The 23,765-nt window shown below is 37.6% G+C and overlaps 1 protein-coding gene across 1 annotated transcript in view; it reads left to right on the top strand.

Moving 5' to 3' along the window:
* The window catches only part of MAP3K15 (mitogen-activated protein kinase kinase kinase 15), a 1,833,462-nt gene that overhangs the window by 732,629 nt on the left and 1,077,068 nt on the right, over positions 1–23,765 (top strand). Inside the window, exon 7 of the mRNA XM_044072272.1 lies at positions 7,043–7,213. Coding sequence (XP_043928207.1) covers positions 7,043–7,213 — 171 coding nt within the window. The remainder of the gene's footprint in view (positions 1–7,042; positions 7,214–23,765) is intronic.

The following is a 23,765-nucleotide window of genomic DNA, read 5'->3' on the forward strand; positions in this document are numbered from 1 at the left end:
GGGAGAGTGGTAGGTGAGATGAAAACCTGAAAATTCTGAATACCATGGATTTTACTGGGGTGGCTTTGTTAACACATGTTTTCATTGTTTTTTAAATGGGGGACAGTACTAATGAAAAGACAACTAAAGACATGGTCCAGTTTTCAGAAAGGTTACAGGATGTTTTCTTCTAGCAGCTTAGTGATCACACTTCTCAGACTCCCTGAAGAAAACAAACTTTGCCATGGTGCTGGAAATATGACTTCATCTAATAGCTGATTGATAAGCCTCTAATTCAATGATGTATTAGCCTGATCTTATTTAGATGTTAAAAGAATATGGGGCAGATTTGAGTTTTGGAGAGCATCCCCTGTGAGGACATGATGGCCTCATCTTTGTGATTTGCAGACATTGTTGTTGTTCAGGCTGAAATGATCTGTGTTATGCAATGCAGCTGTTTGCTGCTGAATGTGAAGTTGTTAGGATGAAACTCATCATCTTCAAATCACTACTTATGCTTTGGTTATGTATAAGAGTTAATTGCTTTCTGCAGGTGAGAAGAATGTAACTAATTCAAGTTCGTTTGCAGATGAGGATAGAGGGGCTAGAGACTGGACAAATGCTGAATACATTGGTGGCAGTATTGGAAGTGTTGTTACTGGACTGTGATGGTGAACTTAGAATTGTGCCATATAATGAGACTCCCAATTCCCAGGTCAGCCTAAGTGCTCATTCTCACATTTGGTCATGTGCTTTTGGGACTCCAAGTGGTAGAAATAGGGTTCATTCACAAGGTTGCTACTTTCATAGGAGATTGGTAGTACACGGAGTTGGTTGAATAGAGCCACTTGTTTTCTAGCTTGATTTGAGCTAGTGGATGTGATTTACACACCTATTGAAGCTGCCTCCCGAGTGCCTCCTGTAAGAGGGATACTAAGCAAAGCCCCGAGGCAGACCCAGGACTTTTTGGATGGATTATATTTCTCACGATGCCTGGGGATTCTGCATACTAAGTTTTTGCAAAGGAATTGCAAAGCCAGATTCTTTTCCAGCAACTTACTACTATACACAACATCTTACACCATCCCACAGATACACCCATACTATCTACCCTTATCTGCCCATATAAAAATTTAACAACCCTTCGATTAGCTAATAAGGTACTAGTAGCTACCCTAAAGTCCAACAACAAATCTGGAGATAGCTTGTTCTCAAATTCTATTGGTAACTCTTGGAACACTCTTCCAACTGAACTAACAGCCCTTTCTTCTACCACAATTTTCAAGAAGCAATTAAGAATCTTCCTTAAAGCCCAATGGCTTTGCCCATGCACAAATCCTGACTGACACTTTCTCCTCTAGCAGGACCATTTTGTACTATCTATCTTTAGCATGCTATTTTGTTTTATTAATCCTTTTACGCAAAATGTTTAACTTATTTAGTTGGGTATGTTGGTATGTTACTGTCACAGTATTATATAAATGTTCCTGTATTTGAAACCTGTCTGACATTATCTATATTGCATATGGTCAAGATTTCTTTCTTGTAAATTGTCTTAATGTGGAGCTTTTCTCCCCGGGTCTCCGCTGAAAATAGACATACATCCAGTCGGACTATCCTGGTCAACAAATGTAAAATAAATATTTTTTTTTTCTGGGGAGAGAATGGTCTGGCCTGGCCTGGCCTGCTCAGCTTGCTACTGGTCATTTACAAAGTTATTGTGTAAATGGGTAGGTAGATGTGTGTGTTTATTTCTATTATAGCTGTGTGTGTATATATATATATATATATATATATATATATATATATATATATATATATATATATATATATTACATCTCCTTATTTTCCCTTCTTCACTTCCTTACTTCTGTCAATTTCTCTCCCCTTCCTTTCTCTCTAAATATATCATAAGCCTGCTTTTCTCTCACTTCATATTGCAATTCCTGTTTGCATTATACTAACTTACCTTTACTTTCTCTATAAACTAGCTACAATTTCACTAACTATTAAATCATTCTCATATATATATATATATATATATATATATATATATATATATATATATAGTTTTCCCTTACCCTTTCTCTTCTTTGCCCCCCTCCCCTGCAGTCTTTCGTATCTATTACCTCATGCCTTATAGTCTCATCTTCCCTTCCTTTTTCACTACCTCATTGCAGTTTTGACCCTACTTACCTTCTTCCAGCTGTAAATTTCTGGCTTTTCTCTGTATTATCGATTTGGTTTTGACCTTTTCATTCTACAGATTTTTTTTGTTCCTCCTGTTGTGTCCCCTGGTTTAACTTGCTCTGTTTGCCCTTGCTGTTCTTGGACTCTCTTCACTTCTTTACCCTACCCCCATTCCCACCCCCCACACATCAATTACATTTATACTTCTCTAAGCCCACCCACACCACTTTAGTAAATAGCATCCACTCTCATTAACCAATTGTATCCAATAACTAAATCCCGCCTACATAGGGCTACAATCCCAACCCAGTAGCTATTAATTTCACAGGACTATCTACTAGTACTATCTTCTAATGAACTCCACACATATAGTACCATTTATTAGCTTCCAAGATAATTTGATAACCAACCCATTCATTATTCACCCAACACTTGTCCAATAAGGTCTGGTTAGCACTCACTTTTAGGTAATTTCTCCTCTGTGCTAGTCTAAGTTTCACTTTTCACTTATAAGTTCATTGTATTTTCTGATAAAATCTATCTGAAAGAGTAAGTTTCTCTACACACTATCCACCCTCTTTTTTTGTATTGCTTATTAATTCTATCTGATTTCAAATCTATAATGCCTTCTACTTTCCTAAGTATTTCTATACCAAAAATATGCTTCACCTTTGTAAGAATCTCTCAAGATTAGCAGCCCTACACATCACCACTGCTTCTTTTATTTTATTTTTATTCTACCTCACTTCATACAGTTGCCTACAACTATCAGTCAGCAACCCTCCCTGGGAAACCTCCTCACTATACCACCCAAATAACCCATTGAACTACACCCAGACAACCCATTAAATTATACCATAGCTCCAAGCTTGTTCTGTACCAACCACCTAGACTATCATGCAGATAAATTCCATCCCCCACCAAACACCTCTCATACCTGTATAAAAATTGCCAGCCTACACTACAAATTCATCAAACTGCTTTTACTCCTCTTAAAGCAATTATGCCGATCGGGTGACATTCACCCTAATCCTGGCCCCACACCTCTACCTCACACAGTTAATTGCCCTATCACAACCAACTTTTCACAACTGCGTAGTAAAAACAAATCCTCACTTTTCCTCCTTAATGTGAATGAAAGAAGTATCGTAAACAAAGTTCAGAAACTACATGCTTTACTTTCTCTATGCACCTGATATTGTAATATTAACAGAAACTTGGCTAAAACCCACCAATAACAACAATCAAATTGTCGCTCCTGGATACAGTATACTACACAAGGATAGGATTATAAAAAAAGGGAGGGGGGTAGCTATCATATTCAAAGATTACCTAACAGTAAATTACCTGGATCTAGACATCCCTGACTTTGGAAATTCAGAACTAATCTTTACCAAATTAAAACTCAACCTAAAAAACACATCAACATAATTGCTGGTTATGTACCTCCAGGTAATAATATCCCTACATTAGAAGATATACCACTCTACTTCCCTCCCTCAAGAAGCAGCCCTGATGTGTGATTTCAATATTGATTGGATGGACTGCTCATCTCAGAATCCCAGATCTCATATTGACCTTCATGGGTTCACCTAACTTATTACATCCCCCTCCAGAACTGACGGATCAACCAGCTATCTTTGACGGGATACTGGTTAACAATCCCTCCCTATATTCTCAGGCAGGATGTCTTACTGATGGACTAATTGACCACATACCAACCTTTCTTGTACGTACTCACACATATCACAATATCACAATAACCAAACCACATACTGCACTATTAGAATCAGAAAAGACTTCAACCCACATAAATTCATTACTGCCCTCAAATGTAATTGGGACTCACTCAAACAACTTCCTCTAGAAGATGCTGTTAACTCCTTTAACACTACTTTTTTCAGATATATGAAACTACCACGCTCCCCCCAGAACCACCAGAGTTAAGGTCAACTACGCTGGTACAGCAGTAGCATTGTTGCCTCACAGCAAGAGGTTCTCCTGTTTGATTTTCGACTGGAGTGCCTTCTGTGTGGAGTCTGCATGTCGTCCCCACGGTCGTGTGGCCTCTGAAAGACATGTGTGAATGGGCATACCTTCGCTGAAGGTTGGGTGTCGGGCTGGCAACTGGGCACCATACATATCTATTGCCAATCATTAGCAGACTGGAGTTCAGCTGTGGTGACCCCTAACCGGGAAAAGCCAAAAAGACAAACAAACGCTCCCTGGTTAAGTAAAAAATGTAGATCCCTTCTCAAATCTAGGGACAAGACTTGGGAAAAACTTCACAAATATATAAAACCCAAATTACTAAACAAACATTCCTAGAATTGCAAAACAAAACAAAGTTAAGCAACTAGTAAAAATAGACAAAAGCAATTACTACCATAACTTTCAGAAAAAATATCACAACAACCCTCAAAAGATTTGGGCTGCAGTCAATAGTATACTATCACCAGGTAAAGCTATAATCCCCACTCCAATCTCAAACAGCAACTCTGATAATATAGCAACACAATTTAATAAATACTTTACAGAAACTATCTCATCCCTGTTATAACACCTCCAGTAACATTGCCCCTGTTGCTCCCCAGCTCAGCAACACCCCACAAAATAGCCCCTACCAATTTACATTACAACCAGTGTCTGTTGATACTATAAAAAAATACTGCGTAAACCTAAACCTACTACCCTAGCTGCAGATAACCCCCTGCCAAATATCTGCAGATTGCCATTGAAGGGATAGCATATCCTGTAGCAATACTCATTAATAGATCCATATCTGAGAGCACAGTACCTGTTATCTGGAAGATATCCCACATAATTCCTTTACATAAAGGGAGCAATTTCACAGAACTTACTATCAACCATTTGCCATTCTATCTCCCTTATCTAAAATTCCAGAGAGAGTCATCCATACTCAACTCATGGATCATCTTCACACCCAAAAACTACTATCTAACACACAACATGGTTTTTGTCCCTATCACAGTACCACCACTGCCCTACTCTCCTTCACTAGTACAGTTAATTACTTTAGAAACCAAGGGCAATTTATATCTGCCGTATTTTTAGACTTCTCCAAAGCCTTTGATATGGTAAATTATAACAAATTTATTGAAGCCCTCTCTGCCCTAAATCTTTCTAACTCCTCCATCACCTGGTTTCAGTGCTATCTGCCTGGACGTCAGCGGGCGTACTTTGGCAGCACCTCCTCTCCACTCCCCTACCAGTTGCCTTAGGGGTCCCTGAAGGCTCCATTATTGGACCTCTAATCTTCTCCCTCTTCACTAATCAAATTCACACCTTCACTCCTCATGCCTCTGCGATACAGTATGCAGATGACTCTACCCTCCCTACAAGACCTCCACATCATAACTCAAGATTCATTCCTATCTGTAGAAAAATGGCTTACCAACTCTCAACTTATTCTAAACACCAATAAAACAAACTTTTTATCTTTTATCACTCAAGAGCTCCCTCTTCTTACTTAACTTTATGGAGTCCAAAAATAAAACCATCATTGCCCCAGTAACAGATACTAAACTGTTAAGCATCAAACTTGGCAATAATCTGAAATTTGATATTCATATTGCATGAACTATTAAAAAGGTTCACAAAAAAAATAGGTCTTCTTTACAGAAACAAGCAGTTCCTAACTAGATCCACAAAAACTACTATCACCCATACCCACCTCCTGTCAACTCTCTTATATGCTTCCCCAGTACTAACCAACTCCGGTAAAACAGATCTTACCAAACTTGAATCATGCTACAATAAAACTGCCAAATTTGCTACAGATACCTCACATAGGCCACATTACTGCACTGCCGTTAAACAAATTAGCTGGCTAGAACTTCCTCAGTTGCTTTAGTATAAACAACTTATCTTTGCCCACAAAATCCTACCCCAGCCAGATAAAATCCCTGCTGTCAACAATATTATACAACCATTAGACCCCTACGCTCTAGTAACAAAGTTATGTTAAAGACCACCAAAGCTAACAACTCAGCTGGTGAATCTCTCTTCTCAAGTGTCATTCCTAAACTGTGGAACAAGCTTCCATCCAACATTTCCTCTAACTGCCCTTTAGCACAATTTAAAAAGCTTCTAAAGTCTTACATTATAGAATACTGGCTTTGTTCCTGTTATCATCCTGGATAATTTTTAGCTCTTTGTTTCTATCTACATCTGTCATAGTTGCTCCTATCATACTATATAACAAATTCTCTTCCCTCATTCTGTACTTAATTCCCTTTTCTTGTTCAAATGCAGCTATTGTTTTTGTTATTATTTTCACTAGATGTTCTGTTGTCATTTTTCTGTTATTGTTGTATTGGTATGCTTCTTGAACTTTTGTATTTTACCTTATCAACATGTTGTCTACTGTTTACTGGAGCTTATCTCCCTGGGCCTCCACTGAAAAAGGACATGTGTCCATTCGGACTTTCCTTGTAAACAAATGTGAAATAAATAAATAAATAATAAATTAATTTAACTTGTATATGTTCTTAAGCAATGCTGTCATATTATGTCTAATTTATTATTATTTAAACTGTAGTTGTTTTTTATATTATTTTTAAAAACTGTAAAATTATTTTTCTTAAAATGTTTTGCAATCCTTTGGAGCTTTTCTTCCCAGGCCTCCACTGAAAAAGGTTTTCCAGGTAATCAAATATCAATAAAGATATATATATATATATATATATATATATATATATATATATATATATGAGAGCCATATAAAATTTATAGGCATATTTATCGTGTGTGATTCGCATATATTCAAGAAAAAGCACAACATGCAAAAATAATGTAGTAATAACTAAGTGAACTAATGCTTCCAGTAATATTTACTGCATTGTTTTAACAGGAGGAACAATCCTGGAGACCGAGAAAAGGCCTTGAATGTGATGCTCCAGGTGCTAGAGTCATATGATCAGCCAGCCCCAGACATGTTTTGCCTGTGTGGCCGAATCTACAAAGATATGTTTATGGATTCAGACTGCAAAGATACCAAAAGTCGAGAGTCCGCTATTGAATGGTGAGTGTTTGATTGTATGTGCATATTTTACATAAGTCAGGGACATACCTCTCAGCTGTACAGATTTTCGCAGAATGGCCAGATTTTTGCCTCACATTTTTGTTCTCTTCCTTGTAAAAATTGTTTTTTGACAAATCACTGGGATGATCTAAAGATCAAAGCCACTTAAGAATAACATGCATTCGAATTTCAGACTTTATATCCTTCAGGAAAATACATACTAACACAAATCCTGTTATTCTAGCAACTTTCTAAGTTTATAAGAGCAATATTTAAAATGTGTCCCTATTTTTGGGCCTTTGTCCCTCCATTCTGTCAGGTTTTGTCCAGATTTCTTGCACTAAGAGGTTGAGAGGTATAGTCAGGGGCCTTCTATTGCCATTTAGACACTTGAAGTACAGTAGAGTTAGTATGTCTGGCTTTTCAACATAGACATCATGTTTATGAACATCTAACAAACTTTATCTGGTGGTTTTGCTTTTTGTGTTTTCTTCACTCTTCATTTGCATTTTGTGTCATCACAAGCAAAACACCATTGCTTCTGAGACGCCCATAAAAAGATTAACTTTTCCCTAATACTAAAGGAATAAAAATAAATGCAAAACAAATAATGGCTGCTTGAAATGTCACAAGTTGGTATCCAGTGAAATGGTTAATCTTGTGGTGGTCAATTTTGCATTACAATAAATGGAATAGTAGACAAATCCACCAAATGCCCATCTGCTACAGAGAGTAAGAAACTGTAGTCCAAATTACTGTACTGTAAAAGGGAAAAAAAGCTTGAATGGAAAAGGTTGGAGTGAGAGAGTTATGTCAGTACTGCAGCCTTGTATATTAAGGTGTTTTCTAGCAGTGTGAATGTGAAAGGAAAGACATACATTGCTTTACACAGCTTGCTATATCATAATTTGCTAATGTTGCACATGTTTCAGTGTCGTTATGTTGAAGTTCATAAAATAGAACAAAAATTAAATCATTTTAATGAATTTCAGTAATGTCTTTATTAAAATTTTTAGTTGCCATTTCATTATGTTTGTAAATTAGTTTGTACAAGGCATTGACCTAAATCTGGAAAGCAGATAGTAAAATATTAACATGTATTGGCTGCCATTTTGTATGGCTTTTAGAGCTGTAATGGCAGTGAAATGAGGTCATGGAGTAGAAGGAGTTCTCCTCAAGGTGATTAGCTTTGCCTTTAGTGCTACATGAACTTATGTTTCATATTATTTTTTTTTGTTAAAAAGTAAATTGCAATATTCAACTCACACAGGCCAGAAATGTTAGAATAATGAGTTGCAGAAGGTCTTTGCCCTGCTGTATCCCTCATTACTTCTTGTTCTTTATATTTTTTTATAGTCACATAAATGTGGGGGCACAGGCACTGTAGATCTGACTTTGGGGAGGGGGGCATGATCTGCAAAACCTTTTCCTCCTGCACTACAGAGCTCAGATGAATTACTTAGTAAACGCAGGCTTTGCCTGGCTATGAGTCAAGTAAAGGCCTGCGACACCCTACCTTACTGAAAGGCCTTTCAGGCTTCATTTTGTTCCCCAAATGAATAGTCACCAGATAGTTACTTTTCATAGAATAAGTAAGTCTCAGAAATGCTATACATGGGTTCAAAAGAAGCAGGTTTGGCTTACTATTTAAACACGTTGACATGTCCCATACATGCATTTCTTTATATCACATTCCAGTTACTAAGTCTCTAATGATATTTATACAAAACTAGAAACTAAACAAAAGATAAATACATCTCAATACATTTTCAGCAAGCTCATGGAACAGACTGAGACAACATTTGAGAAGTAAGTGTTTTTGAAAGTTCAGAGGAAAGCGAATCAGATTAGTTGTAGGTGTCCTACAATATTCAGATAAGCCTAATATCATCATCTTTACCAATAATGGTAAAGAAGCAATGAAATTAGTAAAAATCAATGCTACATTGCGTAAAAACTTAACTAAATTACATGCTATTGTCTTTAAGAAAATAAAGGGTTACAATACAAATATAGCTGTCTTTCTGTTAATGTGTCATTACACATGCTCAATACGTATAAAAGCTAAGAAAAAAAATAATGAAACCTCATTAATTATATGCACAGTATATGATGGATGGATGAGATGAAACCTGTCCAGTTGAGAGTATATCCCTGTGTAACTCCAATTCAGCCAAGGAGTTATAGTTGTATTAGACCTAGATCCTTTTAAGATTACCACCCCAAAAAAAGTGGTCTCCCATCCTATATTCTAGATTTTTTTTTGTCTTCTGTGTATTGTAATTATAGTATCTGTAGAACATCTAATGAAATTGTCCTGCAACATTTTAAGATCAGTTTATGTTGTAGTAATTTGACTATCACAACAACATCCATTTATTTAGTCAATTATTCATTTTGGGCTGCAGGGCAATTAATATGTTTCAGTCAATTATAGTAGGGTCTGTGACACCCCACCTCTGGACCAATAATCAAGGAGCCTCAATCCTCACCACTAGCACCAGTGGGTGATGTACGCTGGGAAGATGACAGGTACACACACATTATTTCTAGATGCAGCTCTCTGCATCAAGTGCAGTTTCCCCTTAAGAGGACACAGAGACCACAGTCAGTCTGGGGCTGGTTTCTCCCTCTTCCTCCAGATCCCCAAATAAGACTCCTCACTGGCACATCTATAGAGTTGAGATCTCAGCTGAGTGGCCAAGCCAAAACCTCCAACATTCTCTCTGTCCAACCAGTGCTTCGTGTCCCTTCCCAAGTAGCAGACACATACACTCCTGGAGATTTGTTTTATACAGACACACACACACACACACACACACACACACACACACACACACACACACACACACACACACACACACACACACCAGGGAAAGGCTGGCACAGGTTTACTAGCTATTCACCCTTCTGCCCAGACTATAAGGTAGTTATTACTGCCACCTATAAGGTAGTTATTACTGCCACCAGCCATCTCTTTATTAGCTACTTTAAGGCCCTTAAGAAAGGGTGTCTAATCTTACTGTGTAATGTCACTATCAGTACAAATTATAGTTTGACCAAAGGCAAGGCTATTAGGAGTGGCCCACAGAATTCACCAGACAAATATGCAAGTACTCCCAGAATGTAAATATCAATAGGTAGATCAGCCACAATGAAAGGTTTAAATATATTTAATAATAAATAATAGAACAACAAAATACTCCGTATATACTTACAGCTGCATCAGGGTTCAAAATCACAGGAAATATTTAAAACAACATTAAAATAAAGAAAAACATCTAAGCTAAACTGTGCTATATTCCTGACTGTATCGAAGATAATTACTCTACCCTAATAACTTACTTTAGAGCAAGCAAGGCAGATGTGGTGAGTGGATCTTGATGTCATGTCAAAGACAAAATACTGAATACAGTCTCTCACTAAGATACTTCCCAAATTAATATTTCAAATATTACTGCTGGAATAGCTTACAGAATGACATAATTACTTGTCACCTGACTCTATCCCAGGTGAAATCCCCACTGATGCAGCTGGTAGCATTTAGCATCTACCTGTGAAAATACATAGACAATGGGTTTTCGTAGATCTAAGGCAGATCCTGGAAGTCATAAAACAATGTAATACTTCCAAGACAATACAAAAAACTTCTAGTTCTAGACATCATGTATGTGTTACTGCACTGAAACTGAAAGATAGCATCCTTTTATCATGTGGTCATAATGTAATTTAATTTCAGCAATTTTTCTGAAGTTAACCTCTTGTGTTCCAGTTTCCATTGTTAAAATATATACATATAAACAGTTACAATAGTACAGGTACATTTATGTTCTAATCCACTTGGGCATGCTGTGGTTACATCTTTAAACAGCACTTTGCAAAATACTTCTTCAGAACACGTCTATACAAACCATCTTATATGACATACAGTTCTAATACATTTGTAACACAAGCTTATGAATCATGTTGATATTCACAAATGACATATAATTATTTGCAAAATTCCAGATAGCTGGGCTGGCAGTATCTCCTTTTGTGACATGATCAATCTTCTCCACAATTCATGAATGGACTGTTTCAGTGAAAATTGTATAAAAAACTTGATAGCCCTGGGTAAAGTGTTGGGCAAGGCTCTCCATACCCACATGCGGGAAGCTTTTCCCATGAACCTCCTCGTACTTAATGTAGCATCTCCTGAGGTTGTACAACTTCATTGTAAAGTCCAGTGATGTATCAGAATGCAGTGGACCTTGCAAATTCTATTTCAAGTAGATGTGGTCCCAAAAGTGCCATAGCTGTTTTGGGGTGAATGGGGCACTCATCCCAGACACCGACATACATGTGGCACAAACCATTTAAAACATGTTTGACAGTTTACAAACTGTGAATTAAGGGATTGTGATCACTTTATACACATCTTGTAAATCATCTAGCTGCCAAACTGTAATGTTTTAAAGAATTAAACCAACTTAAAAAACAAAACAGAAAATAGCACATATATGTAGCCAGTTTGTGAGTGATCACTGAACTGACAGCTTGTAAGCTGTCAAACTGTTTTAAATATTCAGCAGCACTGGTGGTGTCTAGTACAGCTCTGGATGCCAGTGCAAATCATTGTGGGACTCACCTACACAGATGATTTCACTGTCCTAACTTTCATCTGTTTTTACTTGTCACAGCTCACTGGATAATTTGGTATTTAGATATTATATAATATATCTGTTTACATCAATCTTCTTTAGTTCACAAGATGTTTTCCATGATTAATCATGTTAAGTGTTGCTGAAGTCAAGATAGATAGCATCAACTTATTCATGCCTGTTGAACTTAGCAAGTATCCTCTCTGTTTGCTATAAGCATGTTGCTTGTGATTTTTTTTTTACTTGTATTCCTTCCAGCTCAGATTACTGGGATATCCACAAAGAGCATCTCAAAGAGATTTCCTACTGTGTTTGAAAGATTTATTGATCTATAATTATTACAGTTGCTTGCACATTGTACACACATGAATGGAGCACAGGTCTGCATTGCTCACAGTTATTAATGGAACACAAGTGTACATTGTGCACAGTTATGAATGGAGACCACGTGAACATTGTTCACACTTATGGAGCACACATGCACATTGTATGCAGTTATGAATGGAGCAGTTATGAAAGGAAGACATGCATGCTGTGCACAGTTGTGTTCTATGTACTCTCTAGTGCTGGAGACATTTCTGATAACCCTGTTTTACTGAAGTATAAAGCAATACAGCAGGAAACAGTGATTCAGTAAAGTACAAATTTTCTGCCTTACTAAGTAGATGTTCACTCCTGTGCTGTGCTCCACTGTCATGCCTAAATGTGAGTCATCATTTAGTAGCACAGTGCTGAAAGTAGGGTCATTATTATGTTATGATAATTAGGGGAGCACTGCTGTTGGAGGACCCATTGGAGTGAGCTTGGAAATACCATGGTGTGATATTGGGGAAAATGTGGCTGTTACAGCAGGGTTATTTATACACCAGGAGAACTGGCAGTAAGGTTTTTCCTACCAGTCTAAGGATTTTTTTTAATTCTGTATTGATATGCTCCTCAGCTCTGGAAGTTGAACAGTATATTAGCAAAAAAGGGGGATTGGTGTGTGTCCCATGTCTCTTGTATTCAAACGAGACACTGAGGCACTGTGATGGGTTCAAGTTGTTTATTGTACATAAACACATCAGGAGCTGTAATTGGAACCTATATTTAAGCTAAGTGACTGACTTATTACTTCAAACACACTCGCATGGGCATCTCCATTCATGCTTGCATTCACTCTGGCTGACTATACAAAATGGCACCGATCTTGCGTGCCCAGTAACTTGTATGCATGTGCTATCTAACTACAGTGGCTGACTAGATACAATACACACAATGATCTGCATTCTCCCTGTTTGATTTGTTCGACATGCATTAGGAGAACAAGACATTTTTAACAAGCTAGATATCACATCAACATATATCAAGAAATGAATTCAAGTCCAAGTCACTGTGTATTTTGAAATGGGTTTGGCATTTCTACCAGATCTGGTCACATAAAAATTTTGACTGGGTTTAGCAACAGGAGCAGTCTCTGGGGATTCTTTTATAATTCACACTTCAGGCATTATATCAGGATTACCTGAAGAAAATACACTGTCCTCTGGAATTTGAATGAGTGTAGAGTCACTCTGGGAAACAGTCTCTGGCACAGGCAATCTGCTGCATCACTGGTTCAGAGACTGGGAATAAGTGTCTTCAATTCCTTCTGAAATCCATTCCTTCAAATTGTATGATGTACAATCTCAGTTCTTTGCACAGGTGTTTGATGATACCCACTCAGTCATATCCTTTAGATGTTTGCATTCTCAACTTCTCCTTGTCTTAATGGTTTAAGAGTTTTGCTGGACTTATTGTATTATAACTTTTGTGACTGGCAGTTTTTCAAAACTTGAGTCTTGACCATTCTGTTGTTCTTTTCATTTGGTACTAACAATTGTGTACTGATCGACAAAGTTGTTCTTGTCTGTCTTGACATTAATCTCTGAGCAGGTGAACCAAGCAAGTTATCTTGAGGAATGTTTCAGAGACTGAGTAAGTTAAGAAAAACATCTTATGATGATAATTAGGGAGCACTGCTGTTGGAGGACCCATTGAGTGAGCTTGGAAATACCATGGTGTGATATTGGGGAAAATGTGGCTGTTACAGCAGGGTTATTTATACACCAGGAGAACTGGCAGTAAGGTTTTCCTACCAGTCTAAGGATTTTTTAATTCTGTATTGATATGCTCCTCAGCTCTGGAAGTTGAACAGTATATTAGCAAAAGGGGATTGGTGTGTGTCCCATGTCTCTTGTATTCAAACGAGACACTGAGGCACTGTGATGGGTTCAAGTTGTTTATTGTACATAAACACATCAGGAGCTGTAATTGGAACCTATATTTAAGCTAAGTGACTGACTTATTACTTCAAACACACTCGCATGGGCATCTCCATTCATGCTTGCATTCACTCTGGCTGACTATACAAAATGGCACCGATCTTGCACGTGCCCAGTAACTTGTATGCATGTGCTATCTAACTACAGTGGCTGACTAGATACAATACACACAATGATCTGCATTCTCCCTGTTTGATTTGTTCGACATGCATTAGGAGAACAAGACATTTTAACAAGCTAGATATCACATCAACATATATCAAGAAATGAATTCAAGTCCAAGTCACTGTGTATTTTGAAATGGGTTTGGCATTTCTACCAGATCTGGTCACATAAAAATTTTGACTGGGTTTAGCAACAGGAGCAGTCTCTGGGGATTCTTTTATAATTCACACTTCAGGCATTATATCAGGATTACCTGAAGAAAATACACTGTCCTCTGGAATTTGAATGAGTGTAGAGTCACTCTGGGAAACAGTCTCTGGCACAGGCAATCTGCTGCATCACTGGTTCAGAGACTGGGAATAAGTGTCTTCAATTCCTTCTGAAATCCATTCCTTCAAATTGTATGATGTACAATCTCAGTTCTTTGCACAGGTGTTTGATGATACCCACTCAGTCATATCCTTTAGATGTTTGCATTCTCGCAACTTCTCCTTGTCTTAATGGTTTAAGAGTTTTGCTGGACTTATTGTATTATAACTTTTGTGACTGGCAGTTTTTCAAAACTTGAGTCTTGACCATTCTGTTGTTCTTTTCATTTGGTACTAACAATTGTGTACTGATCGACAAAGTTGTTCTTGTCTGTCTTGACATTAATCTCTGAGCAGGTGAACCAAGCAAGTTATCTTGAGGAATGTTTCAGAGACTGAGTAAGTTAAGAAAAACATCTTATGATGATAATTAGGGGAGCACTGCTGTTGGAGGACCCATTGGAGTGAGCTTGGAAATACCATGGTGTGATATTGGGGAAAATGTGGCTGTTACAGCAGGGTTATTTATACACCAGGAGAACTGGCAGTAAGGTTTTTCCTACCAGTCTAAGGATTTTTTTTAATTCTGTATTGATATGCTCCTCAGCTCTGGAAGTTGAACAGTATATTAGCAAAAAAGGGGGATTGGTGTGTGTCCCATGTCTCTTGTATTCAAACGAGACACTGAGGCACTGTGATGGGTTCAAGTTGTTTATTGTACATAAACACATCAGGAGCTGTAATTGGAACCTATATTTAAGCTAAGTGACTGACTTATTACTTCAAACACACTCGCATGGGCATCTCCATTCATGCTTGCATTCACTCTGGCTGACTATACAAAATGGCACCGATCTTGCACGTGCCCAGTAACTTGTATGCATGTGCTATCTAACTACAGTGGCTGACTAGATACAATACACACAATGATCTGCATTCTCCCTGTTTGATTTGTTCGACATGCATTAGGAGAACAAGACATGTTTAACAAGCTAGATATCACATCAACATATATCAAGAAATGAATTCAAGTCCAAGTCACTGTGTATTTTGAAATGGGTTTGGCATTTCTACCAGATCTGGTCACATAAAAATTTTGACTGGGTTTAGCAACAGGAGCAGTCTCTGGGGATTCTTTTATAATTCACACTTCAGGCATTATATCAGGATTACCTGAAGAAAATACACTGTCCTCTGGAATTTGAATGAGTGTAGAGTCACTCTGGGAAACAGTCTCTGGCACAGGCAATCTGCTGCATCACTGGTTCAGAGACTGGGAATAAGTGTCTTCAATTCCTTCTGAAATCCATTCCTTCAAATTGTATGATGTACAATCTCAGTTCTTTGCACAGGTGTTTGATGATACCCACTCAGTCATATCCTTTAGATGTTTGCATTCTCGCAACTTCTCCTTGTCTTAATGGTTTAAGAGTTTTGCTGGACTTATTGTATTATAACTTTTGTGACTGGCAGTTTTTCAAAACTTGAGTCTTGACCATTCTGTTGTTCTTTTCATTTGGTACTAACAATTGTGTACTGATCGACAAAGTTGTTCTTGTCTGTCTTGACATTAATCTCTGAGCAGGTGAACCAAGCAAGTTATCTTGAGGAATGTTTCAGAGACTGAGTAAGTTAAGAAAAACATCTTATGATGATAATTAGGGAGCACTGCTGTTGGAGGACCCATTGGAGTGAGCTTGGAAATACCATGGTGTGATATTGGGGAAAATGTGGCTGTTACAGCAGGGTTATTTATACACCAGGAGAACTGGCAGTAAGGTTTTTCCTACCAGTCTAAGGATTTTTTTTAATTCTGTATTGATATGCTCCTCAGCTCTGGAAGTTGAACAGTATATTAGCAAAAAAGGGGATTGGTGTGTGTCCCATGTCTCTTGTATTCAAACGAGACACTGAGGCACTGTGATGGGTTCAAGTTGTTTATTGTACATAAACACATCAGGAGCTGTAATTGGAACCTATATTTAAGCTAAGTGACTGACTTATTACTTCAAACACACTCGCATGGGCATCTCCATTCATGCTTGCATTCACTCTGGCTGACTATACAAAATGGCACCGATCTTGCACGTGCCCAGTAACTTGTATGCATGTGCTATCTAACTACAGTGGCTGACTAGATACAATACACACAATGATCTGCATTCTCCCTGTTTGATTTGTTCGACATGCATTAGGAGAACAAGACATTTTTAACAAGCTAGATATCACATCAACATATATCAAGAAATGAATTCAAGTCCAAGTCACTGTGTATTTTGAAATGGGTTTGGCATTTCTACCAGATCTGGTCACATAAAAATTTTGACTGGGTTTAGCAACAGGAGCAGTCTCTGGGGATTCTTTTATAATTCACACTTCAGGCATTATATCAGGATTACCTGAAGAAAATACACTGTCCTCTGGAATTTGAATGAGTGTAGAGTCACTCTGGGAAACAGTCTCTGGCACAGGCAATCTGCTGCATCACTGGTTCAGAGACTGGGAATAAGTGTCTTCAATTCCTTCTGAAATCCATTCCTTCAAATTGTATGATGTACAATCTCAGTTCTTTGCACAGGTGTTTGATGATACCCACTCAGTCATATCCTTTAGATGTTTGCATTCTCGCAACTTCTCCTTGTCTTAATGGTTTAAGAGTTTTGCTGGACTTATTGTATTATAACTTTTGTGACTGGCAGTTTTTCAAAACTTGAGTCTTGACCATTCTGTTGTTCTTTTCATTTGGTACTAACAATTGTGTACTGATCGACAAAGTTGTTCTTGTCTGTCTTGACATTAATCTCTGAGCAGGTGAACCAAGCAAGTTATCTTGAGGAATGTTTCAGAGACTGAGTAAGTTAAGAAAAACATCTCTTGGATCGCTTCAGCAAATGTTTTGCATTTTGAACTGCATGCTCAGCTAATCCATTGGACATCAGGACTACTATAAAATAGATAAAGTCCTAACACTCAGCAAATTTCTTGAACTGCTGACTTGTCAACTGTGCAGCATTGTCAGAAATGACTTTGTGCGGACTACCATGGACAGAAAAATGTCTCTTCAATTTCATAATGACAGTGCTGGACTTTAAGTTAGGAAGAAGGCCAATTTCAAACCAGTTTGAGCAAGAGCCTACTAACAGTAAATAATGCTGACCATTCTATTCGAAAATATCTGGAGCAACTGTCGACCATGGTAATTCAGGAATCTAGTGTAGCTGCAGTGGTTCTTTTTATTGGTGCTATTTAGTGCTGTTGCAAATTGAACATGCTAGAGTTTCCTTCTCTATATCTCTGATGGATTTACTTCAAATTATCGAATACTTACTTCATCGACTGTCATTAGATCAAACTCCCAAAACTATGAAAAGAAAACCCTGGGAAAGGAATCACTCGACCACCAGGACAAAACAACAAACAGAAAAACAAAACAAAAACCCTCCAAGTGGGGGGGTCTTTGCCCCTCACACCCCCCCCTAACTAAATATACCAACTCACACATCGCACTACAGTGGAGGAAGGGCAAAGTTCACAATTGTGGCCAAGTGTTTCCTTTCCCTGGGTTCCTTTGCATAGCTCTGGGAGTTTGATATAATGATCGATGAAGTGAGGTTAGATGAAATGGGATTCGATAATGTAAGTATTCAATATTTTTGAAGTGGACCCCTTTTGACATAGAAGGTCAAAATACTATGCCTCTTGCCCTTCTTTTGATTTAATTAGTACCCAGGTGACCATGATGCAAACGTTTGATATATTCCAGTTATAAAGCTGTAGGAATTACCACTTCAGGACCTTTCATGATGATTCCATCTTTCATCAGAAGCTTGTCTCTGTAAGGAAAATACGTCTGTATGTCAAGTGGTACACTGGTTTGTTGTGCTGGCCATCCTTGACTGATAACATGTTTCAGCTTCTGGAGAATTGGGTCTGAGGCTGTGTAATTTCAGAGTTCATCAAGATGTGACAAGGAAAAATGTCAGACTTCTGTGACTTCAAAGTCTGCTTTCTCATTGTCATGCTGTTCTGTTGTTTGTCTGGGTGCTCTTGAGAAAGCATCAGGAAGGCAGAATATTTGCCTTTTGTATAGACTATATTGAAATTGTACTTTTGCAATTTTAACATCATGAGTTGTAGGCATGCTGGGGCTGTATGCATTGCCTTTTACAAAATTGTCACCTGAGGTTGGTGATCAGTCTCTATTTGGACAGGTTTTCCATAAATATAATCATTGAATTTCGAACATGGGAACACTACTGCTGAAAGCTCTTTTATATTTATGCATACTGCATTTCAGTTTGAGTTAAAGTCATGGATGCATAGGCTACTGGTATGCCTTCTTGAAGATATGCTGTACCAAGACCATACATTGAAGCATCACACAGAAGTATTACAGGTTTGTGAACATCATAATATCGCAATGTGGGTGGACTGGCAATTTTCTGTTTCAGAATATCAAATGCTCTTTGGTGTTGTTCCAACCAGGACCAGTTCACATTTTTGTGTATCAACTCACATAAGGATGCTGAAAGCTCACTCAAGTCTGGATTAACTTTCCTAAATAGTTGACCAAACTAAGAAAACATTGTAAAGATGTGACATTGTTTGGAACTGGCAACTCAAGAATTGCTGCATGCTTAGATGGATCTGGTTGTAAGCCAAAACTGATAAATAACCTACGTAAGTAACTTCTTTCAGTTTGCATTTACATTTCTGAGGATTCAGTTTAAGATTTAGTTCACACACATAGTCTAGAAATTTCTTGAGGTTGCCATCATGTTCGTCTTCACCATTGCCCCCTATAGTATTGTTGTCTATTATGATAGCACGTGGATAACTAGAAAAAATTTTGTTCCATCACACGTTGAAATTCTTCACTGGCAGAATTTACCCCAAATGGCATTCTCAAAAATCTGTATCTACCAAATGGTGTACTGAAAGTAGTTAACAATGAAGATTTTGATCCAGCAAAATTTGCCAAAAGGAACTATTAGCATCTAAGACAGAAATAAACGGTGGCATCTGGCACGAGAGCGGCTACACTGCAACATTTGCACTGGCAGACACTGCATGCACATTTTTCTCATTCCTAAGCACATTTGTGTGCTTTTCTGTAAGCTCACATGTTTGACAACATGACATGCTTGACATCAGTGGCTTTGCTCAACATTAAATCACTGCCTCGAAGCAAAATCTTTTTCACTGAATCATTATTAACACCACATGCAAGCCTGTCTTTTATCAACTTATTTCTCAGATCACCAAATCTGCATGTTTTTGCATATTTCTTAAGTTGGTAATATATGCTGCTATAGTTTCACCAGACTTTACATTTCTCTAAATTTATATATGCTGCTATAGTTTCACCAGACTTTACATTTCTCTAAATTTATATTTTTAGCACTCAGGGTCTTCCCGTGTTTCAGCCTGTATCACAATATGGCTGTTTTCCCCATCCCCTGCATACGTGGCAGGTGCATACACAAATTAATGTTCCCTCTCTGCCAGCTAATTTATGAAGTTATGAATGCTCTTGTATGTGAATCTTTATCAGAAAATGTCGACTGTCTTATTCTTGCCCAAACACTCACCAATTTTCAACAATATTATTATCAAACACCACCGGTCCAGGTCTGCGAAATCCCTCTACCATAACAGCAAAATCTGTTTAAATATAAGCATAGACCACGTATTTGTAATTATGCTCAAATGTACAACAATCTCTCTGAAAATGCTTCACTTTAACACTGCAAACACTGTGAACACTTTGGATGCTTCAAAAAATTTCAGTTATTGTGAAAGGTAGTACATTGCGAAAAAATGTGGTTGTTTTAGCCTTTTCGTACATTTTAACACTTTGGAAGTTATTTTGAACAATTTTGTATTTATTTCAAATACTTTTATCAATATGTCACAATTTCGGACATTTCATTTATCTTGGTAATTATTTTGAAAGTTTTGAATGCTTCGCCACTTATTTGGTGACTGAAAAATCATTTAAATGAGTGTAAGTACCTTTGAATAATTGCTGACCTGTTTGTGAGTTGTCTCTTATATATTCCTCCACTTCTAACTTTGTGCTTCATGGTTTGTGAGTTGCTTCAATTTGAATCTCATTCTGACACCATGTTGCTTGTCTCTTCTATTCAAATGAGACCCTGAGGCACTGTTTTGGGTACAAGTTGTTTATTGTGCATAAACACATCAGGAGCTGTAACTGGAACATATATTTAAGCTAACTGACTGACTCATTACTTCAAACCCACTCACATGTGCATCTCCATTCATGCCTGCATTCACTCTGGCTGACTATACAAAATGGCACTGATCTTGCATGTGCTCAGCAGCTTATGTGCACATGTTTTCTAGCTGCAGTGGCTGACTAGGTACAATACACACAATGATCTACAGTGTGGTCACAAGCCACACCAGCTGTAGTTGTATTCTTCAGGTTCTTTAAGTTGCTCAGTTGCAACCAAGCCATGTGCATCTACTGCTGTGTTTCTTAATTGCATTAAATCCTTGGGGGAGGGGCATTCACATGTGTTATCTGTGCACAGACAGTATTTATGTTCCTATTCCATTGTTACACCATTCTGCTCTGTTTCTGCCCTTCTCCGTGGTGCACAATGTTTATAAATGTCATCCACAGGCCTGAAGAGAGTTTGTCAATGCTTTAGGACTGTATTGTCATAGTTCTGGTGCTATGTTTGCTAAAACAATTGTGTACAGCTTGATTTTTCAACTGCTGTCACTAGTGAGTTCTCCTTTACTCTCTCAGTATGTTGTCATTCCACATTTTTAATCCTTATAATATGTCCCCTCCATGGCTATGTCTCAAACTGTACATATCTATCCACATTCGGTACGATTTAGCCATACTTGCTATTATTTCCATTTTCCCATTACTTCATTTTTACTGATACATCTTCCATCTTTATATCTTAATTTCAAATCACTAGTCCTGTCTTTTCAGCCTTCCCTCTTTTTACTTGATATATTTCCCTGTGCACTATATTAATGAACATTATTACTTGCTGGGTGTCTTCATTCTGAATGTTTAAACGAATATCCCACTTTTTTATCTGAAAAGGATAATTTCTTATTAAAGCACAATATCATATTCTGGATAGTGCACTTCTACAGTTAAGCTGCCTTATTCTCACGATTTTCTCTGTTGTTGCTGCATCTGCTTAGGCCAGTGGACACAGAGACAATATTATTCCCCAAGATTCAGTAACGCTTACACTAAGTGTATGTCATTCTGAGTGAACAGGGAACACACCTTCTTCCTCCTAATTTTAGTTTTCCTACTGATATTTTTGCAGCTTTCAATATCTCTTCTACCTTTAGGTTTGGGTGTTTGTCTGCAAGGAATTGAGATGCTTCCATTAGATGACATGATATTATTTGAAACTGAAAGCAAATGGGGAGAGAGACATCATCTTGACAGAAGTCATGGAGTTTGCTGAAGAAAATCTGGTAGTCTGCTGTGATTTGAACTTGCAGGGTGTTATGTAGCTTTAGCCAAAATTTAATGTTACTGATGATGTAATATCTTATTAATGTTATGGCAGATAGGAAATGGGAACATTTGTTGATTAATTTGCTAACACTGAAGAGACCATATATAAAACATATTTGGAAGATGAATTAGGACCTGCCAGAGTAATTTGTCACTGTTTCCACCATGGCTAAAATTAAGAACAAGAAGTTGAGAGTGCTAAATGAGTGTCCTTTTTACCCCTTTTTCCCCACCTGTTGCTTGTCATCCATTGGTCCCTTCTCAGCCAGTTGTCTCACTTTTTCCCCCTGATGATGGGTGAGAACTGAATGAGAGAAACTGCCATTTAAGCAGCCAGCAGGGCTTTGTTTTTAACCCTAACTCCATTGTGCATGACCAGGAACTCACTCCATGGTTCAACATGCAATGAACAAGAGCATGTTCATCATTTCCACAGGTGGCATAGCTTCTCATGACTGTCCTGTCCCCCAGGTAGATAGCACTTGTATGTGGTCTCTGGTCTCCACAGGAGAATGTACCATCAGCCAGTGCATTCCTGGCATGTGCCCCACTCCCTACTCCTGAAGCAAAGCAGGCAGCAGTATCACTGGTAACTGAACTTGAGTCACTAGGTTGTAGTCATGCTTTATGTCTCTATGGTAACACAGATGACTGGGAATGCTTTTTAAAAGGAGATTTAAAAAAAAAAAACTTTATTAAATTATTACTTACATCATAGGCAAACTCACATTAACAGAAAAGAAAATTTTAACATTTTTCCATTTAAATACAATATACATCACATTAGCATCATTCCAACATTACAAAAAATTGCTGAACTCCTGCCTTCCCTAAACCTCATTTCCCCTCCTCAACATTGTTATGCATGCATTGTTCCCACAATTTCCATTTACTTCTGTGTAATTTGCTCCTTCCCTTTCCTAAAGATCCCTCTTCAGTTATTTTAGCTCTATTGCAATATTCAGTACCTCAACTACAGTTGATGTAAACTTTGATTTCTTTTTTCTAGTACTTCCTTTTCTGGTAGCCCACAGAATTAAACTTAATAAGGCTTTAATAATGAAACAACAAGGAATGCAATATATACGCAACAACAAAGACCAACAGTGAGTCCCAGCTCTACCTTCCAAAACCAATAAAATTTATTCAGTTCGAACAAATCTTTTCTCTAGCGCTTCGGCCAACAGCCTTTACAGAGTAAAACAGTGAAACTCCTAAAAACTTCAGAATATATACAGAATAAAGCAATAAATCAATTATACAATCAAGTAATTAAAAAAATATATGTTACACATTTAAAGCCACAGTTTTAAATGAGACTTTGCCAGTTACATTCCCTATTCATACCATATGGATGTAAAGTGCCATACTTCATAATCAAAACAGATTCCTTCTGTCTCAGTATATTCTTTTGCCATTCCAAATTATTATAAAAAAGAGGAACATGTTCTAATATAGAAACTTTTATACAATCAATATTGCCATGATGTACAAAATTAAAGTGTTCAGCAATAGGACTATTCAATTTATTATTTCTTACATCTCTAACATGTTCTTTGATTCTATCTGCTAACATTCTCTTTGTTTCCCCAATGTAATATTTATTACAAC

This window comes from Protopterus annectens, chromosome 5.part0 (genome assembly GCF_019279795.1).
Source record: "Protopterus annectens isolate FY-2018-M chromosome 5.part0, PAN1.0, whole genome shotgun sequence".
In the NCBI taxonomy this organism is placed as follows: Eukaryota; Metazoa; Chordata; order Ceratodontiformes; family Protopteridae; genus Protopterus; species Protopterus annectens.